Source organism: Hippopotamus amphibius, chromosome 3 (assembly GCF_030028045.1).
Source record: "Hippopotamus amphibius kiboko isolate mHipAmp2 chromosome 3, mHipAmp2.hap2, whole genome shotgun sequence".
NCBI lineage: Eukaryota > Metazoa > Chordata > Mammalia > Artiodactyla > Hippopotamidae > Hippopotamus > Hippopotamus amphibius.
In genome coordinates this window covers 92,017,388-92,035,502 of record NC_080188.1, presented here as the reverse complement: position 1 = coordinate 92,035,502, position 18,115 = coordinate 92,017,388, and the positions used below count along the sequence as shown (strand labels likewise).

The following is an 18,115-nucleotide window of genomic DNA, read 5'->3' as shown; positions in this document are numbered from 1 at the left end:
TGAAATTAATGCCCTTCAAATTTGGATCACTTATTGTATTACTGCCTGCATTTTGTTTTATTTTTTCTTGCTGACAGTCAAACACTCAGCTCTTTAAGGCTATCAGAACTCTGAATACCTAAAGCAATTTTTCCATGCTGGTTAAAGGGCCACAGCAAAGTACCTCCTGAATTTGAAACACCCCAGACTGTGCCAAAGCTCCCATCAGGAAACAAAGGAGAGAAAAAGTTACCATGAAGTATATCTTAAATAGGTTATTTCATCAACCAGAAGTGTACTAAATGAGGAAAACATGTATTTAAAAGATGGAAGAATGAGGGGATGAATCAATTCTCCCCTGTGCATGGGCATGGCCAAGTATCAGTGAACAGGGTATTTTTTTTATAAAAAGCTCACTAGCCAGGACCATACACTTTTCTAAGGTACATTCATTAAAACAGCATATCCAGCTTGAGTTGTATAATCATGATTAAATTATGATCAAGATCAAATCAAAAGCAAACTAGTCTTATGCCAAAGCCAACATTAAGGAAAAAGGTAGAGGTCTGTTCTCTTAGTCTTGAGTAAAATATTAGAAGAGAAATAAATATGAGACATACAATAGAATGATGAAAGCGTCTCCCCAACTTTCTGTTCCATTGGCTCACAAACAGGTATGTGAATAAAAATAGTATTAAAATATCTGACTAAATGCTGGTGTCACTGCATCCTAAAAATTACTGCAGTGCTGGCACTACAGGACTTTAGGAGGAATATGGTAAGGTAAGATCAAACACACTGCCCCTCTGCCAACCAGAAAAAGTCATTTTCCATCATCTAACAAATAACAGATGGAGAGTGGCTGAGAGCTCCCTTGCTTTCTAAACAGAGAAGCAGTACTTGTTTTCCCATTAGGCTTATCGGAGAGATGGCTTCAGCCATTAGGTAGTTTTGTTAATCTCTCCAGCCAGACTGTGCTAAAGCCTAGGGCTTTAATACTCACTATCAACAATATCTATTTATGTGGAAAGCAGATCAATCATTCACTTTTCCCCCCTCTAAGGCAGCAAATGCCAGCATAGCCAATGAAATTTGAACACAGTGAACAAGAGTGGAGAATGCACGATGTTGTAAAAGTCATATTTAGCAGTGCAGATGCTGTGATTGCATGTCACCACTCAGGTGATTACCTGGAGGGGGGTGGCTGGAGATTCTAGTGACCCACAGGCCCAGCTCTATCTTCAGATCTGTCTCTGCCGCTCATCCACACACAGGCATAACAACTTCTAACTTAGGGATGTTACATAAAGGGTTAAAAATAGCCCTCTAGAAATTACTCTCACCAATCCACCATCACTGTGACAAAGAGAGTCTGAATCATCCTGCTCTACCAAAAGAAATAATAAAGCATCATGAATACACAGCTATAACGTGCACAAGCTGGTGTGGAAATCTGCAGTGACATTAAAATGAGAAGCACATTAAATAAAAATCATTATTTTTAACTTTGATTACTTCTGAGTATATTCTATATGTCTGGCACTTGACTCTATGTGTGTGTGTGTATATATATGTATTTATAAATCTGTCAACAATCAGGAGAGAGAGACTTTACTATTTTTAATTTCTAATTGAGAAAAAGTTGAGTGACTTGCCAGATATTATAGAGCTATTAAGTGGCCTTGGCATGGTCTGAACCCAGAGCTGCCTGACTTCAGAGCCTGTGTTTCCTGATTGCACCAACTTAAAACAAACACACACACACACACACACACACACACACACTCTGTGAAGCAAAACTCCAAGCAATACGAACCACTCCCCCTGTGGACAAATGTGAAAGACCATGGACACAGCTATGTAGCTACCCAGAATGAAAATGAATATTTTAAAAATCTTGGGGGGCTCTTTTACCAGACAGGGTATAGTCAAAAGCAGTAGAGTATAAAAAAGCTACTACCCCAGTCCATGGAACAGAGCACAAAGTAAAAAAGCAGTCTGGTGATTTTCCTCACCCATGCTTGGGTAGGTTTCCATCATCAATCGGTGCATTAATTCTATCTGGCTCCTGGAAACAGTCATTTGCCTAATAGCTCCTTTGTGACCTGGGAATTAACTCAGAATCCCAAATAGCTTCACTTCCAGCTGGGGAGGAGTTTAGGCAGAAGAGGAAAAAAAAAATCTAGCTTCATTTTTCACAAATAATGGGAAGATGAAAGTTGGAACAAACTACCTCACTATTTTTGTTGGGAAAGAGCTGTTCTATTTTGACATGGGTCACTGAGATATGAGACAATTTTCATGTGCAGACATTTCCTTGAGTCAGTGTAAGTGGAGCAAAGGAAATGAGTGAAATACAAAAATGTCCTTTTAATGTTCAGATTTTCTGGGTCCTACTGGGAGATTTTTTTGCATTAGAATGTTTAGGCTAAATTCTAAGCACATATATTAGTGTCAAAGTAACTAAATCAATTTTATAATTTTATATCTTTGAAACAGTTGAAAATAAATGTCCAGTAACCAAAAACCCAGACTTTTTTATAGGTTCAGTTCTTTGCCCAACTGCAGACTTAAAAAGGAACTATTAAGCAATTTTACATATGATTAATTATGTTACAGTAATGTTAAGACAGATATAATTGTGTGAATTTAATTTTCTTGTCAGGTGATAAAACAGGAAGAACTTGGCAAGGATCTTTCTGATTGTACTTTGTATGATCTACTGAAATATGATGATTTTAACTCGGACAAGCACCTGGCTCTTGAAGAATTTTATAGGATATTCCGTGAGTATAAGATTTGTTCTCTAATTCCTCTTTGTTTCTTTTCCTGTTTCATTACACAATATTGTGTGTTTGCTTGATCTCAAAGTACAAGCTGTTTCTTACCAGAATTGATATAGTTGAAATAATTTAAGTGTTTGGCTGTATTGAAATGAATTTAAAGGTAAGGGATTTAGTAGTTCTAAAATGAAGAACTAGAAATATTCAATAACCCTTGCTATCAGTTCTTATTGATTCTAGCTTAAGATATTAATTCTACTATGCTGTTTCTGAAGTTATTTTAGATTAGGAACAGCACTTCACTGTCTGTCACCATATATCAAAAACAATTATTTACATAGTGATGCTTTTTTTTTTCTTTTTTACTTTATAGGGAAACTAAAGTCAATTATAGATAAACTTTGCATATAGGTTAACAACAATAATTAACATTAGAAGGGAAATTATTTTTATGTTAAGATACTTTGGAATGAATTATATTTGTTTAAAATGCTTAAAGGCTTCTTAAAACTTAGTGTTCATACTTTATAATGCACAGTTGTAAAGATGATTTGGTTAAAAAAGTTACATGCCAGGTTATTCTTTAAAAATAATTCAAAGAAAAAAGACTAAGAAACAAAAAACAGAAAGGAAAGCTTTTGGAGCTGTGTGTAAAAGAATGAGAAAAAAAATCATTAAATTAACTGGTTGGTATTTGAAAATCACCAGGTAATCACACTTAAATGGTATTTTAGATAGTTACTAGATAGTCTTCAGTATTTTTATATGTACTCACATATGTAGGGCTTTCCAAATATATACATGTGTATATATACATTTTTTTTTTCTAAAAAGGCAGGAAATAGGATATGTACTTGGTATAAAAATATCCTTTTTGAATTATGCCTCTGTCATCCATCAGCCATTTGATATTGGAAATATTACTTATATCTCTGAAAATTCATATAAATACAGATAGTAATTATCACATGGCCATTTTATATTAAAACACTGAATTATATTTTATGCAACATTTGATAATAGCAAAGTAATAGACATGAAATAGTTTCAGGTTACAAAGCTTTAATGCAAGATGTCAGTATGCTCTTCAGATTTGATTAAACTGCATTTCCACTTCAAATTACAATCAGAATACAAGGTAGGATATCTCAGGAAATAGTTAATCCTTTAAAAGTGTCTCACAAGGCTAGACAACTTTTCAAAAACAGCAAGAAAGCATCATTATCATTTGAAGATCATATGAAGAAACTGAAACACAGAGAGGTTAAGAACCGAATGAGCAAGTTTATAATCAAACCTCTCCACACTAGTTAAGAAGTCTGCATGCCTGCCACTAAACTTCACTCAGTAGGAGGCACTGTTTTGTGTGCTTAGGATATATGGATTATTATGGTCTATCAGAAAAAAAAAAAGGTTTACATTATATTATATTGTATTGTATTATACATTATCATGTAAGATTGAAGGGGATAAATGTCATGTAAAGGCCTACATAAAATATTATGTGAGTTAAGAATATATAATCTCCAGCTTTGGGAATCAAGGAGAGTTTATGAAGGTAGTAGCAATTGAATGGGTCTTCAGGATGAGTAGGTTTGGATTTTAGGGCATGAGAGATGGAAGAGGACAAAGAAGAGCATCAGGAAGAAGAAATTTTCCTCTATCCTTCTGGGTCCTTCTGGCTGGTCTAAGAATGAAGTTGACATGAGGCAGATTAGCAGAAGAAAATCAAAGTTTCATAATGTATATACATGGGAGAGACCCAGGAAAACTGGGTAACTCACCAAAATGGCTGAAACCCTCATCTTAAATATCATCTTCAGCTAAAGACAAAAGATGATGTTGGGGTAGGGGTTTTGTACTCCAAAGGGGAGGAAAGGAACTCACATGGATATGGGAAAGCAAGTGTTTGGTAAAGGAATGTTTTCTGGGCCATGCAGATCACAATGGGACACAAAGGGGAATTTTTGCAAGCCAACTTTGCTGTTCCTTCCTGTCCATACACCTACTTCACACTATAGTGACCTAGAACAGGTCTTCTGTCCACTTTCTTTTAGGCAGTTAGGGGGAAGGTCAAAGTTACTTTCCAAGTCCTTTGGGCTTTGATTGTTTTCAGCTTGAAATAATGTTTATACCAAAGAGACATTTTAGGGCAGCAAGTTTTGCTCACCTACATCAGCATAAATAAAATCTCAACTGCATGATATACCAGAATATTTAGAGAAAGTAGTTCAACTGCAAGATCTCTTCCAGGTCTGAAAGTTGAAAATATATCAATTATTATTACTATTTTACTAACTTATTTTATTAAACAAGCAGTCTAATCTACCAACTCCTATCTCCCACTCCCATTATATGAAGATACATGAATTTGGCTGAATAAAAGTAGTTGAAATCCATAGCAATAGCAGGAAATATTTTTAGTGGTATACAAACTGTCAAGTGTCAATAATAGTATTAAATGGTATGTTTCTTACAAAAATGTTGAAAAACACTGGACTAGATGGTCTATAAGGTCTTTCCCAGCAAAGACCATACGAGTCTCTCAGAAGAAATAAAACTGGAGAATGAATACATAGTCATCTTTTCTCCTGAGCATCACTCTGGGTCTTATATTCTGCTGACAAAGCAATAAATTGTTTCTAAGGAAGACTGGATATCCCTTAATCCACCTGGCACTTCAGCTTTCCTTCTTGTGTGAATCTCTCCTTCATTTCTCCCTGTGGTAGTACAGTTCTTAGACAGCCCACACTCAGAGCAACCAAGATATTCCAGGACAGTACTTATTTCATTTAAGTTTGGCTGTATCAATAAAGCCAATGCATTCAGTGTGATAGAAATGTATTACACTGTAAAGCTGCTTTTATAAATAAATTCAAAAACCAAGAAAAATAAATAAATAAAAATAAATGGTGTGTTTATGTAGGATTTTTATTCAAAATATAGTTATTGTCAATGGTGGAGTAGTGGAGCTAGAAACTAAGAAAAACAATGAAAATAAAGCGTGAATAATATGTTGTTTTTATGATAACACAGCAAAGATTGAATAACGATCCTTGGCAATATCAGTACATAAGAATCTTCCCTAGAATATTGCTACCTGCTCCTGTCAAGGGGAAAAATGATGCTGTGTTTGGAATACCATCTGATGTTGGTAAGGAAGGCAAGGTAGATCAGTATGTTGTAAAGATAAATGAAACTTTGCAATTCAGAAATCAGAATCATCAATACAAACATTCAATAGAGATGTAGTGAAACATTGTTTATAAAGGAGCTTCTGTGTACTAGGAACTATTGAATTTGGATAGAAGAAAATCTATATGATTCAAGTAATGCCTGGAAGGTAATATGGTAGCAATTTTATGGAAATTATTTATAGTAAATGCAATGAAGTTTAATGAATATTGTAATGATTCTGCCATTAGGTCAAAATTATGCATAACACAAAAGGTCTACATTTTTAATATTTTGAATCATAAAGCAATATTAGATAATGAAATCACTTGGCAATCAGCTATCATATTATAGGCTTTTATCTTTTTTGAATAATCACAAGACTTTTCCTTAACTATGATAAAATGATGTTAACAATCATTTAGGAAAGATAATGTGTTTCTAAGTAATGCTGGAATGATCCAGGGTACTTTAATATTCCTTGTGGTCTCACTAAGCAGTTTTCTGCAATGTTTTATATTTTCAGTGTTTCACCCTTATTAAGCAGGGTATCAAGCTCTATAATGACCCCTCAGAGAGGGCAAAGCTAATCTGTATGCATTGTCTGTATCAGCAAGAGGTATTTACACTTATATGTGAATAGGAAACATATGTCTATTTCTTTCTCTCCTTCTGTTAAAATACTTTATAACTCAACCCACCTCAGTTTTGTGCAGTTTAGTGACAGGTGTTGTGTAATGACATGATTTTAGAAAGGCACTCTATTATAAAATATTAGTATCATGAATAAAAAATACAACAATTGTGAGTAGGCAACCTATTTTAAAATTACATATTAAGTATCTATGTATATAGACTGCTGTGATAGTTAAAACAACTTGAAAAGATGTTTCCTTTCCCTTAGGAATGCATCATCTCAGATAGACAATGACAAAAATGACAGCTATAGTAAGGGTAAAAAGTAATCATTATTTTACACCCAGAATTCATTCCTCCAGAGAGTTTCTAAAAAGAAAGCCCAGAAAACTAAAAAACCCCTAAATAAATAGTATCTAGAAGAATAAACTAAGGCCAGAGAAGTTAAGAAACTTGTGTGGACCCAGTCAGTACTTTCTGGTAGATACAAGGATAGATGGATTTCTTGAGTTCCAGTTCACTATTTTTTTCTGCCAACATATAATGTGGAAGAAAATGAAAGGTGCTTTGCAAAGAGGTAAAAGTTAACAGTAAAAACAAAACAAAACAACATAACCCCAAAACAAAAAGTAAACAAACAAACAAAAAACCTCAGCACATTATCAACTGTTGTTACACGATTAGACTGACATTTTAGTAGTTATGAGGTTTTCCATAAAATAGTTTATTTTTCATTTTGGATAAGATGAATTATTTTATTATTTTCCAGTAAGCATCAGATGATATTCTTAATTTTTCTCCAGAATTTTTGGCATTATTCAAAAATCCTTTGATTTTTACTATGATATTTAAAATAAATCCTCACTGAGAGCATCAAATATCTTAAATCATGCCTTAATTCACAAACTTGGAAATCTATGCAATGAGATCCAATACATATTAAGTTAGATCATAGTTTTGAAAACTTAGAGGAAATATTAAATCCTCTCATCAGATGTTGGACAGCCTGCATGCTTGTGTTTTGTTGCCTTGATAGTCAGTAATGTAGATTTTTCAGGGCAAAGAGTTATTAGAAATAAAAACTGATTAATAGAGTCATTATTAACTACAAGGGCTTGTATTAAAATACAGAGACAGTGTTTTACTTTCTTACAACTCAAACTTAAAATACAATGTTTGATTAAGTTTGATTTGCATGAAACTCTATATTTTTGCTTCAAATCTGTAGGTAAATGCAAGTGACTTATCATCAAAGAAGATGACCATACACAGAATTGAGGCATTTAATTTCAGAAGTGATGATCAAATAAATGTTTATTTATTTTTGCAAATTCAATTAAGCTGATAAATTGTTAAGAATTTTAGGAATTAATTGTTTTCATTTGGACTTTCTAGATAACCAAAAATGGTCTGATTGTCTAAACAGAGAGTTTGTTTTGTAAATGCTTTCCATGTGCTTAATTTCCTGAGTTAAACTACAAATTGGTTTGACTTAAAATTACATGAAGTGAGGAGTTTGTGTAATTCTTATAGATTCTTGAAACCCTATCAAACTATCATGAGCCGTAGTTCCCAAAAATATATACTAACATGTTAAAACGTGTATATGTTCTGGTGATTCAAAATCTAAAGTCACACTTAAGTAAATCTTTATCCATTCAAAACATCTCTATGCGTGGAAAGATCCAAAAGAAGATGTTTTTCTACCACACATGAAATAATTAGGTTTTTGCAAGCATAATGCATCAATTGTGAGCATTTATATTGAAACTAATTATACAATATCTGTCTCTCCTTTCTTAAAAAGAATAAAGACTCTAAAATTTTATGAAGGACAGAACAATTATTTTAAATCCCTAACTCTTCATGATTATATTCAAAATGTCATCTCTCTTTATATGAAAGAATTCTTAATGGAATGTAAATTTGATAATGACATTATAGGGAAAAGAAAAATTATTTTTCTAGGAAATCACAATTACTATAATAAAATGTTAATTATTGGAACCATCTAATAACCAGAGCAATAAAATATGAGTATTATATTAACATTCATTGACATTAGATCATTAGTATATGAAAGTCCTTTATTTGAGAGAAAAAGCAAAATTTAGTGACCAGAATTAAGACTGTTGCAGTATGTTAAAGGTGATGGAGCCAGGACTAGAGGAGCAGTAGCAAAAAAGCAAGATGGTGTCCATATTTGGAAAATAACTCATAAGCAGAATCATCTGGATTTGAAGACTGATTACATACACATGGGAAGAAGAGGGTAGGATCAAGGATAACATCCAGTTTTCTAGCTTGTGTACAAAGGTGAACTGTGATGCTACAGAGCAGAATCCTATAAAGAAACTTTCAACTGGAAAGAATAAGCTAGAAAAGGGAATACAGAAAACAGCTGATAATTAAAACATGGCATATTCCATTCCATTTGCTTTAAATTGTTGAAAAATTTTGGCCAGTTAAAAATTAAATCCCATTAGCAGGAACTCAGGGAATTCAAGGTACTTGAAATGAAGCAAAGGCTTTGGTGTCACTCTGCAGCCACTCTGTCATGTGTAAATACATTTTTGCTAATTTTTTAAATAAATAGTTATTATTGCCTAATTTATTTTAGCCAGCTAGAGGTCTGCTTTGTCAGTTAAGTGAGTTCTACTGCTTTCATGAAGTAGTTCTATGAATATAACCAAATAAAACACAAAGCTTTAAACAGGCCTTATTGTATGCCTGTAGAAATCATAAGATTTACATTGAATATCTAATATTAGTTTAAATCCAGTGTATCTTGTTGAAAAAAAAGAGAAGAAATGAATCAAAGCTAAAGAAATGGATTTTTGGATTTTCATAAAGTTTAAGCCAAATTGCACATTAATAAAAGTTCTGCCAAAGCCTTTGCCTTTTTGCTTGTATTAACTAACATAATTTCATATTTTTTAACAATGATCATTTATTTTTATTGTAGAAGTTAGAAAACAGAAAGGCATGAAAGAGAAAATTGGAATCAATTTTAATTCCATCATTCCATCACTTTGAGAGAGACATATATATGTGATTATATTATTCTTATATATTCAAAATTTCCTTTAACTGTAACTTTGTTTAATTAATTAGATATTAGAAATATATCTCAACAAAGGTAGTTTAACATCATGTTTTTAATTACTTGCCTTGTGTAAAGATATCATAATTATAAAAATTATAATCATGACACTTTATTACTATTCTCAAGCTATTATTCCTCTCCTTAGAGATTAACACTGGCCCATTTGAAAAATAATACAAGCAAAAAATTTTAGCCATCCTAATAGTTTTAAATTTTCTAGGAGTCACATTAAAAATAGAAAAGAATGAAATATATTTTAATAACACTTTACCCCAATATATCCAAATTACTATTATCAAAACATATAGTCAATGTAAAAATTAAGGAAATCATTTGTATCCTTTTCCTCAGCAAGTTTAGAAATCTACTTTATACATTATATGTACAACATATCTCAATTTGTACTAGCCACATTCCAAATGTTTAATAGCCATGTGTAGTACTGGCTATCATCTTGGACAGCTAATATTAAAGTGTTAAAAACAAGTCTAGCTAATATTTTATTCCAGTATTTTAAACAGAGCTTATAAAGTGAAGTTAAGTCAAAGACAAATATCACATGATATCACTTATATGTGGAATCTAAAAAAAAAAAAAAAAAATACAAGTGAACTTACATACAAAATACAAATAGACCCACAAACATAGAAAAAAACTTATGGTTAGCAAAGGGGAAATGAAGGGGAGAGATAAATTAGGAGTTTGGGATTAGCAGATACACACTATTATGTATACAATAGATAAAAGAGATAAAACTACAAGGATCTACTGTATACCACAGAGAACTCTACTCATTATTTCGTAAGGGAAATATACCTATAAGGGAAAAGAATACAAAAAATAATATGTGTGTGTGTGTGTAATCACTTTGCTGTACACCAGAAATTAACACAACATTGTTAATCATCTATGCTTCAATAAAAAATAAAATTACAAAAATAAATACATAAATATGAGTTTAAGCACGTATTCCAGTTGTAGTTAAATAACATAATGTGAAAATCATATTAATATCTATTTTTCAAGAAACAAATACACACTTAAATGATAAATGTAATCATCTAAGTGACAAAATATACATCCTCCACATAAATGTTTATTTTAAAAACAGAGCTCACTAAAATGTATTCAATACCACTCTACCAGTGTCTCCCAAATGTTCCTTATCAAGCAACATTTAAGTCATATATCCCCTACCTCTAAAAATATGTTTTCTGATTTTTAATAATTTTATTTTAAAATTAATGACTTTTTTTCTTTTGATTTAAAATAAATGGACCAATTATGAAAGCCTTCTATGGAGAAACTGTTCTGGGAATAAAGGTGTTTCTAGTCTCGTTACTTTAGTCATTGGACTGAATTAGCAGTGTAACACTTTCAAGGAGCCTGTACAACCTTATACACCGCAAGGATTAATGTCTTATTTTCAGTTTTGCAGGGTATCAAAAATAGCGTCAGACTATTGCTACCTCTGAGATCCCTGGGAGAATTAATGCACTATAACCTAATAATTCTTTAATGCTTAGACATCATCAAAATACTTTGTGGTGCCTCAGGGTCATCACAATGAAAAGGAATGCATGTACATATGTACGTACTCATGTTAACAAGATATATGTAAAATACCTATTACAATGCCTTATAGAAAGTCAGTGCATGATACTTTCTTGGCAATTTCTCTTACAGATATTCCAAAACCAGTAACAAATTTGTTACAAACAAATGTTTTTAACAAAGATTTTAAGAATTAGCAAGGTAAAATATTAATACACATTTATCTTCACACTTTTATACAAATAATTAATTTGATGATTATTTAAGGTATGCATGTTTGACACTCTATGTAGTAATGCTCAGTCTTTTGATGGTTGTACTCCATTTTACTCAATAACAAAGTTTCATCTCTTAAGGAAATTCAATTACATACACTCTCCCATAATTTATAACAGACCTCTATCTCTGCAGTGTTACTTGGCGAGTGCATTTTTAGCATAATCTACCATTGCTCTCATCCTTAGTAAATTTCAAATGAAAATTCCCTATAAAATAAAAAAGTATGTTTATCTTAAATTTTAATGAATATTTCTTACATCCTTAGTTGACAATTTAAGAATAGATTTAAGCTAAATAAGTTTCTTAACAAAAATGAAAAGGTGGCATCTATACCAAGTGCTGTTTTGCTGCTGGACTGAGGACTTTGTGGACATGGAATATCATATAGCATTTGCAATGTGCTCACTATAAATTGTACTCATCCTAACAGAAATTGGTCCTATAAAAGGGAAGCACATTGCAGTGAACATGTTACCAGACTTTTGAGTAATACAAATGGACCCTTCTTATTGATGACCAGCTAGAACTAAAACAAAGCATCCATGGTATTTAAAGCATTACAGAACTTACCAATTACTGACCACCTTGAGAGGTAATGCACAGGTAATTTACAGTGATTGCCTAGGGGACAGTGAATTATTAGTTTCTTCTGACTGAGGCTATAATTGATTATTAATCATAATAATACTTCATTCAGTACATAAGTAAATTAAACATCTTAGTATACAGTACATTGTTCTTGTCTATTCCAAAAGGATGAACATTTGCACATAAAAATAAAAGTTAGAAAGTTAAGTTGGATGGAAAGAAGAGAGAGAAAGGAGAGGGAAACAGAGACAGAGACAGAAACACAGAGAGAAAAGAGATTAAAGGGAGGAAGAAGAAAGCCAGGCAAAGAAGAAATATGGTATACTTTATGTTAAATATTTTGCAGTTGAAAATTTATCAGCTGTGCAAAGATCCAATTACATCCTTTTACATATTTAAATTAATATTTCAAGTTACAATTATTAACTTTATCCACAACAACCAACGTTTGTTATATTCTTATGTGACATTATCAAGGCTCATCAAAACAAATATAAAGGTAGACAAGAAGCAGTTTCTCTTCTCAACTCTAGGAAATTAAACACTAAAAGGTGATTATAAAATAATATGGAATAGGATAAAAGACACATGTATAAAATACCACAGGACAACAAAAATGGGAGCACACTCAGGGAAGGATTTTGAGCAGAGATAACTTCTGAATTAAGTATACCCCCAAATAGGAGTTCTTAAGGAGAAAGTCAGAGACCAGGTGTTTTTTGGTAAGGTGATCATATTGGCAAAGACCTAGGTATGGCAAATTGCAAGCAGTTTGGGAGTCTAGGAAGCTGGAAATGCAAACTGGAAATTAGTGAGGAAAGAGGCTGAGGAGGGAGGTAGGGGCTGACTAGATCTTGAAAATCCAGATGTACAATATTGAGAAATAGAGCTAGTCCATGTAGTGACAGGCAAGGCACTTGGCAGTGATATGGAATTATCAGGTCTAAATTTGGAAGGATCATTTAAGCTGAGTGCAAGATGCAGTTAAGAAACAAGATCAGAAGCAGAATGAACAGTAGATTATTGCAATCAAGGATATATTGGAGGCAGCTATTACATTTTCAGGAATTTTGTTATCAAGTTGATGTCACATTGGAAACTGGAAATTGACCCATGGTGGGTTTTTAAATATTCACCAGAACAGTGCTGACTACTGGCTGCAATCTTCGAGGTGATATATTTTAAGGGACTGAACAAGGGTGACAGAGTAAGTAAGAGGATATGGACTTAAGAAATATTTAAAAGAAAAGATGCAAAACATTTGGTGAAGGATACAGCTGACAATTTCTAGAAAAGATACTTAGAAAATACATATTTTCAGTTCAAAATTAGTATTGATAACAACTGTATTAAGATTGCTGTGACTTACAAAAAATGTATTTAAATAAATTAATTGGTGACATTTCTTGCTTTGTCAAATTTCAAATCCAAAACTTTTCACATTATCTCTAGCGATCTTAGTGTAACATTTCATTATAGTAGGAATAATTGACATATGTGATACAATAGATTTTTGAAAATGAAGTTCTGAGAAATGTGTTACAAAATTTTGGAGTTACTGAAGTAAAAAAAAAAGTTAACTTTTTCTCTTACTGATGAAAAATGGAAATCAAAATGATACCAAACTAAATTAGTTGAGGAAACTAAAAATCGGAATCAGTGATTGTGTTTAATGATATATGTACAATTCATATTTCCATCAACACAATTAATTTTGGTAGAATCATCTTTTGTAAAAACTTTCTATAGAACATTCTGAAAACTATATAGGTGACAGCTCAACACTTTTTTAATGATTGAATCTTTGCTAGAATATGTGAAGTGGCAACATTTGTTTTTAAGATCAGGAGTTAATCTTACTGCTATAGTGAGTGAAAGTTTTCAACTTATGGGTTGACACATTTCTTATGGAAAGGATATTATGTTTGTGATGTCTCATTAAAAGTGCAGATTATTTTCCTGTCCTTTATAGACATTTTGACACTCAACTGACAATGTATAATTAAATACTTTAACACCTTTTAACTATGTTCAAACAACAGATGAAAGTGCCCTATATGCCACTGCCTATAAATATTCACATTATCACCCCATATTGTAACAAAACAGATTTATTTTAATACCATGTTTGAAAAAGATTTAATGATATAAAATCTTCATTCCTAGGCTTTATAACTTCAAAAAGTAGCACATTTTCATATCTAGTGATAGATGTACAAAATAATCAGTGCCAGTAAATTACTGTCTGCATTTTTCAGTCTTTTAGGATTTGTGAACTTTTTAGATTTTGACTTCAAATTTGATTCCTCAAGTTATTACTTGCTGAAGTATTAGAATTTTCAGACATAGCTGTTTATAAATAAAGTGGGATTTATCAGTTTAATTGTGATTATTTCTTAAAACCCAGGCTATATGGATTTACTTGTTTTTGCCTTTTTAGCAAACAATTGCATTCTTTTCTCCAGAAACTATTCACTCTTGCTGTAACTAGATCCAATAAAACAGAATAAGTTGCATCTGATATTTCCTATCCATAAAACTCATTTTATAATTTGTACTCTTTGGCCTTTTACCATTTTTTGATGCATGGATAGCTATTCAAAGAATGCTAATACCCCAAACCATGAAAATCTGATCCTGAAAGTATGTAACTGTCACCACAGAAACAGTATCAGTTGAGAGAATATACTTACATCTAGAGGATTTATAGTTCTAAAAGTATTAATGGCCTCAAACTGAAGTTTTATGAATAATTTTATCAGATTTTTCTTTTGATTTCAGCTAAGACAGGATTTCAGTGTATTGGATCATTAAAAGCTACTAAGTTCCTTGTAGTGACTATCAGAGTTCTCAAATAAAGATGGATGAATTTGCCTATGTCATTCAGAAACTGCATCAACAGAAATGGCTTGATTTGCTGCTAGGTGGTATTTATGAATGTACGTATGGATGGCAGAATTTCGTGTGAGAATTGCTTTCATTTTTCATCACGCTTTCACAAATAGATGGAGATGTAATTTAGGATAGAACAATATCATAATTGTTACTGATCCATTTTATAATAAATTATAGAGAATATAATCTGACACTATAATAACTGAGAAAGGTTTCAGTCTTATCAGCTTTGACTCTACCAGTTCATTGGACCCTGAAATCTATCTATAGTGTTGGATGCATAATTAAGTCATAGTATAAAATAGATAACAAAATGAAAACCTACTGTATAGCACAGGGAACTCTGCTCAGTGTTCTGTGGTGACCTAAATGGGAAGGAAGGAAATCTAAAAAAGTGTGGAGATATATATATATATATATATATATATATATATATATATGATTCACTTTGCTACACAGTAGAAACTAGCACATTGTAAAGTAACTGTACTCTAATAAAAATTTAAAAAAAGAAACTTGTGATGTAAATGTATTTTTAAATTAGTTGGTTTGTTACTCAGAGAGCATTACTGTCCAAATAAAACCCAAAAAGTCTACACAGTGATGCACTTATTCCTTATTCACCCCTGATCATATGTTTTTAATGCTATTGTTTGTAATATTGAACAAAGCATCTATTTGTGAAAGAACAGAATTACTTAAAGAAAAAAAAAACTTGCATTTATATTCTTGTAATAGTAGCAGAATTTGCACCTGGTTGAGCAAAACAAATTAAATGGTTCTGAACCTGTCAGTAATCTAAGTAAGTAAATTTGTATATTGGATTCTGCTAGAAGGGAGAAAAGAAGCATGTTTGACTCTCAAAATTCTGCTACTTTTAAAAAAGTGTAGGTCCCAGCTAAAACATTATTTCAGATGCAACTGCGTAATTCTTTGTCTTGAAAAACTTGTCAATCTTATACTCATTTCTCAGTAAAAAAAAAAAAAAAAAAATTAAAAATGACTATGAACCTACAATTTTAAAAGTAAAGTATATTTATATTAATTTTTAAAGTTGTAAACATTTCTGAGATTATGGAAAAAGAAGTTATAAATTTGGTAGATTTAAAATGTACCTGCAAGGCATTCCATGTTCCTGGATTAGTTAAAATGTCAATACTACCCAAAGCGACCTACAGATGCTATGAAATCCCTATCCAGTGGCATTTTTGGCAGTAGAAAATTTCTCCCAAAAATGCATAAAGAATTTAAACGGATCCTGAATAGCCAAAATAATCTTGATAAAGAAGGACAAAGTTGAAGGTCTCACAGATCCTAATTTTAAAACTGTAAAGCCACAGTTGAAGCAGTGTGATACTGGTGTAACAACAAACATATAGAATAGAATGGAATGCCCAGAAATCAAATGATTTTCAACAGGAATTCCAAGACCTTTCAACTGGTAGAGGATAGTCTTTTTGAACAAACAGTGTTAGGAAAACTGGATATCCAAATACCAAAAATATGAAGTTGCATCTTATATAATTTACAAAAGTTAACTCAAAATAGATCTATGGCATAAAAGTAAGAGCTATAACTATAATACTATTTGAAGAAAACAAAGGGGGAAAGCTTATGCCATTGGATTTGGTAATGACTTCTTGGACATGATGCCAAAAAAATTAGAAACAAAAGAAAAAAATAGATACACTATACTTAGTCAAAAAAAAAAAAAAAACTTTTGTGCATCAAAAACTACTGTCAGTAGAATGAAAGTGAACCCAGGAAATGGTAGAAAATATTTGCAAATCATCTATCTGATAAGAGGTTCATATCCAAAATATATAAAGAACTCCTACAACTCAACAACAATAACAAAAACAACAACCCGATTAAAAATGGGCAAAGGACTTTATATAGACATTTCTTCAAGGAAGATATGCATAAGTCCAAGAGGCAGATAAAAAGGATGTTCAACATTACTAATCATTAAGAAAATGCAAATCAAACCCACAATCAAGTATGACTGTACACCCATTAGGATGACCATTATCAACAAACTAGGAACTAGTAAGTGCTGGTGAGTATGTGGAGAAATCAAAAGCCTGTGCATTGTGGGTGGAACTGTAAAAATGGTGCAGCTGCTCTGGAAAATGATAGATGGTTCTTCAGAAAATGAAACATAAAATTACCATGTGATCCAGCTATTCCACCTTTGGGTGTATAATCAAGAGAGTTGAAAGCAGGGACTGCAGAGATATTTATGCACCCACATTCATATCAACATTACTCACAATAGCAAAATCTGGGAGCCACCTGTGTCCATAAACTGATGGATGGGTAAACAAGGTGCAGTGTGTGTGGACAATGGGCTGTTATTCAACATCAAAAAGCAAGGAAACTCTGAGCTATCCTTCAAAATGGATGAACCTTGAAGACACTGTATTAAGTGAAATAAACCAAGCACCAAAGGACATGATTCCACTTGTAAGAAATACCTCACCAAATTCACGGAGACAAAAAGTCGAGGTGGTTGTCAAGGGCTAAGAGAGGGGAAACGGGTAGTTTGTGTTCCATCCATACAGAGTCTGGGGAAGGTGAAAAGATGAAAAGTTTCTGGTCGTGGATGTTGGTCAGTTTTACAACAATGTACTTTCCTTAATGCCACATAAGTGTACACGTAAAATGGTTTGGATGGTAAATTTTACATTATGTATATTTAATTACAAGTTTAAACAAAAAATAAATGTATCTGCAAATACTTTGTAAAATATATGCAAGCAACCTAAAGACATATTTTTATTGCCAATATTTTCATTTACTGAGTAGAATAGATATCTACAATTGCCCTAAATCTACTCTTGCCCTAGGTGCCCAGGAAGAAATTGGCTATTCATTCTGAGTCTGTTGTTTATTGTAGATTGGCATCAATTAATGCACTGCTAAAACTCCCCACAGAATGACTAGAGGTAGGTTATACATTCCAGACAAATCTACCCCTATTTTGCATCCACACTCATCTTTCCTTTGTTATTTCTAGTTACAATATAAGGAAACACATCTACCTTTGATTCTTTGTAACATTTTTACATTCATTCTCTGAATTCATTTTTTTTTTTTTGCATCCTCTAAGATCTGAATC

General features: G+C 32.2%; 1 protein-coding gene across 3 annotated transcripts in view; it reads left to right on the top strand.

Annotated features, from left to right (window-relative positions):
- The window catches only part of FSTL5 (follistatin like 5), an 803,737-nt gene that overhangs the window by 415,489 nt on the left and 370,133 nt on the right, over window positions 1-18,115 (top strand). For all 3 annotated transcript variants that reach the window (XM_057727977.1, XM_057727979.1, XM_057727978.1), the window contains exon 5: window positions 2,645-2,765. In XM_057727977.1, coding sequence (XP_057583960.1) covers window positions 2,645-2,765 — 121 coding nt within the window. The remainder of the gene's footprint in view (window positions 1-2,644; window positions 2,766-18,115) is intronic.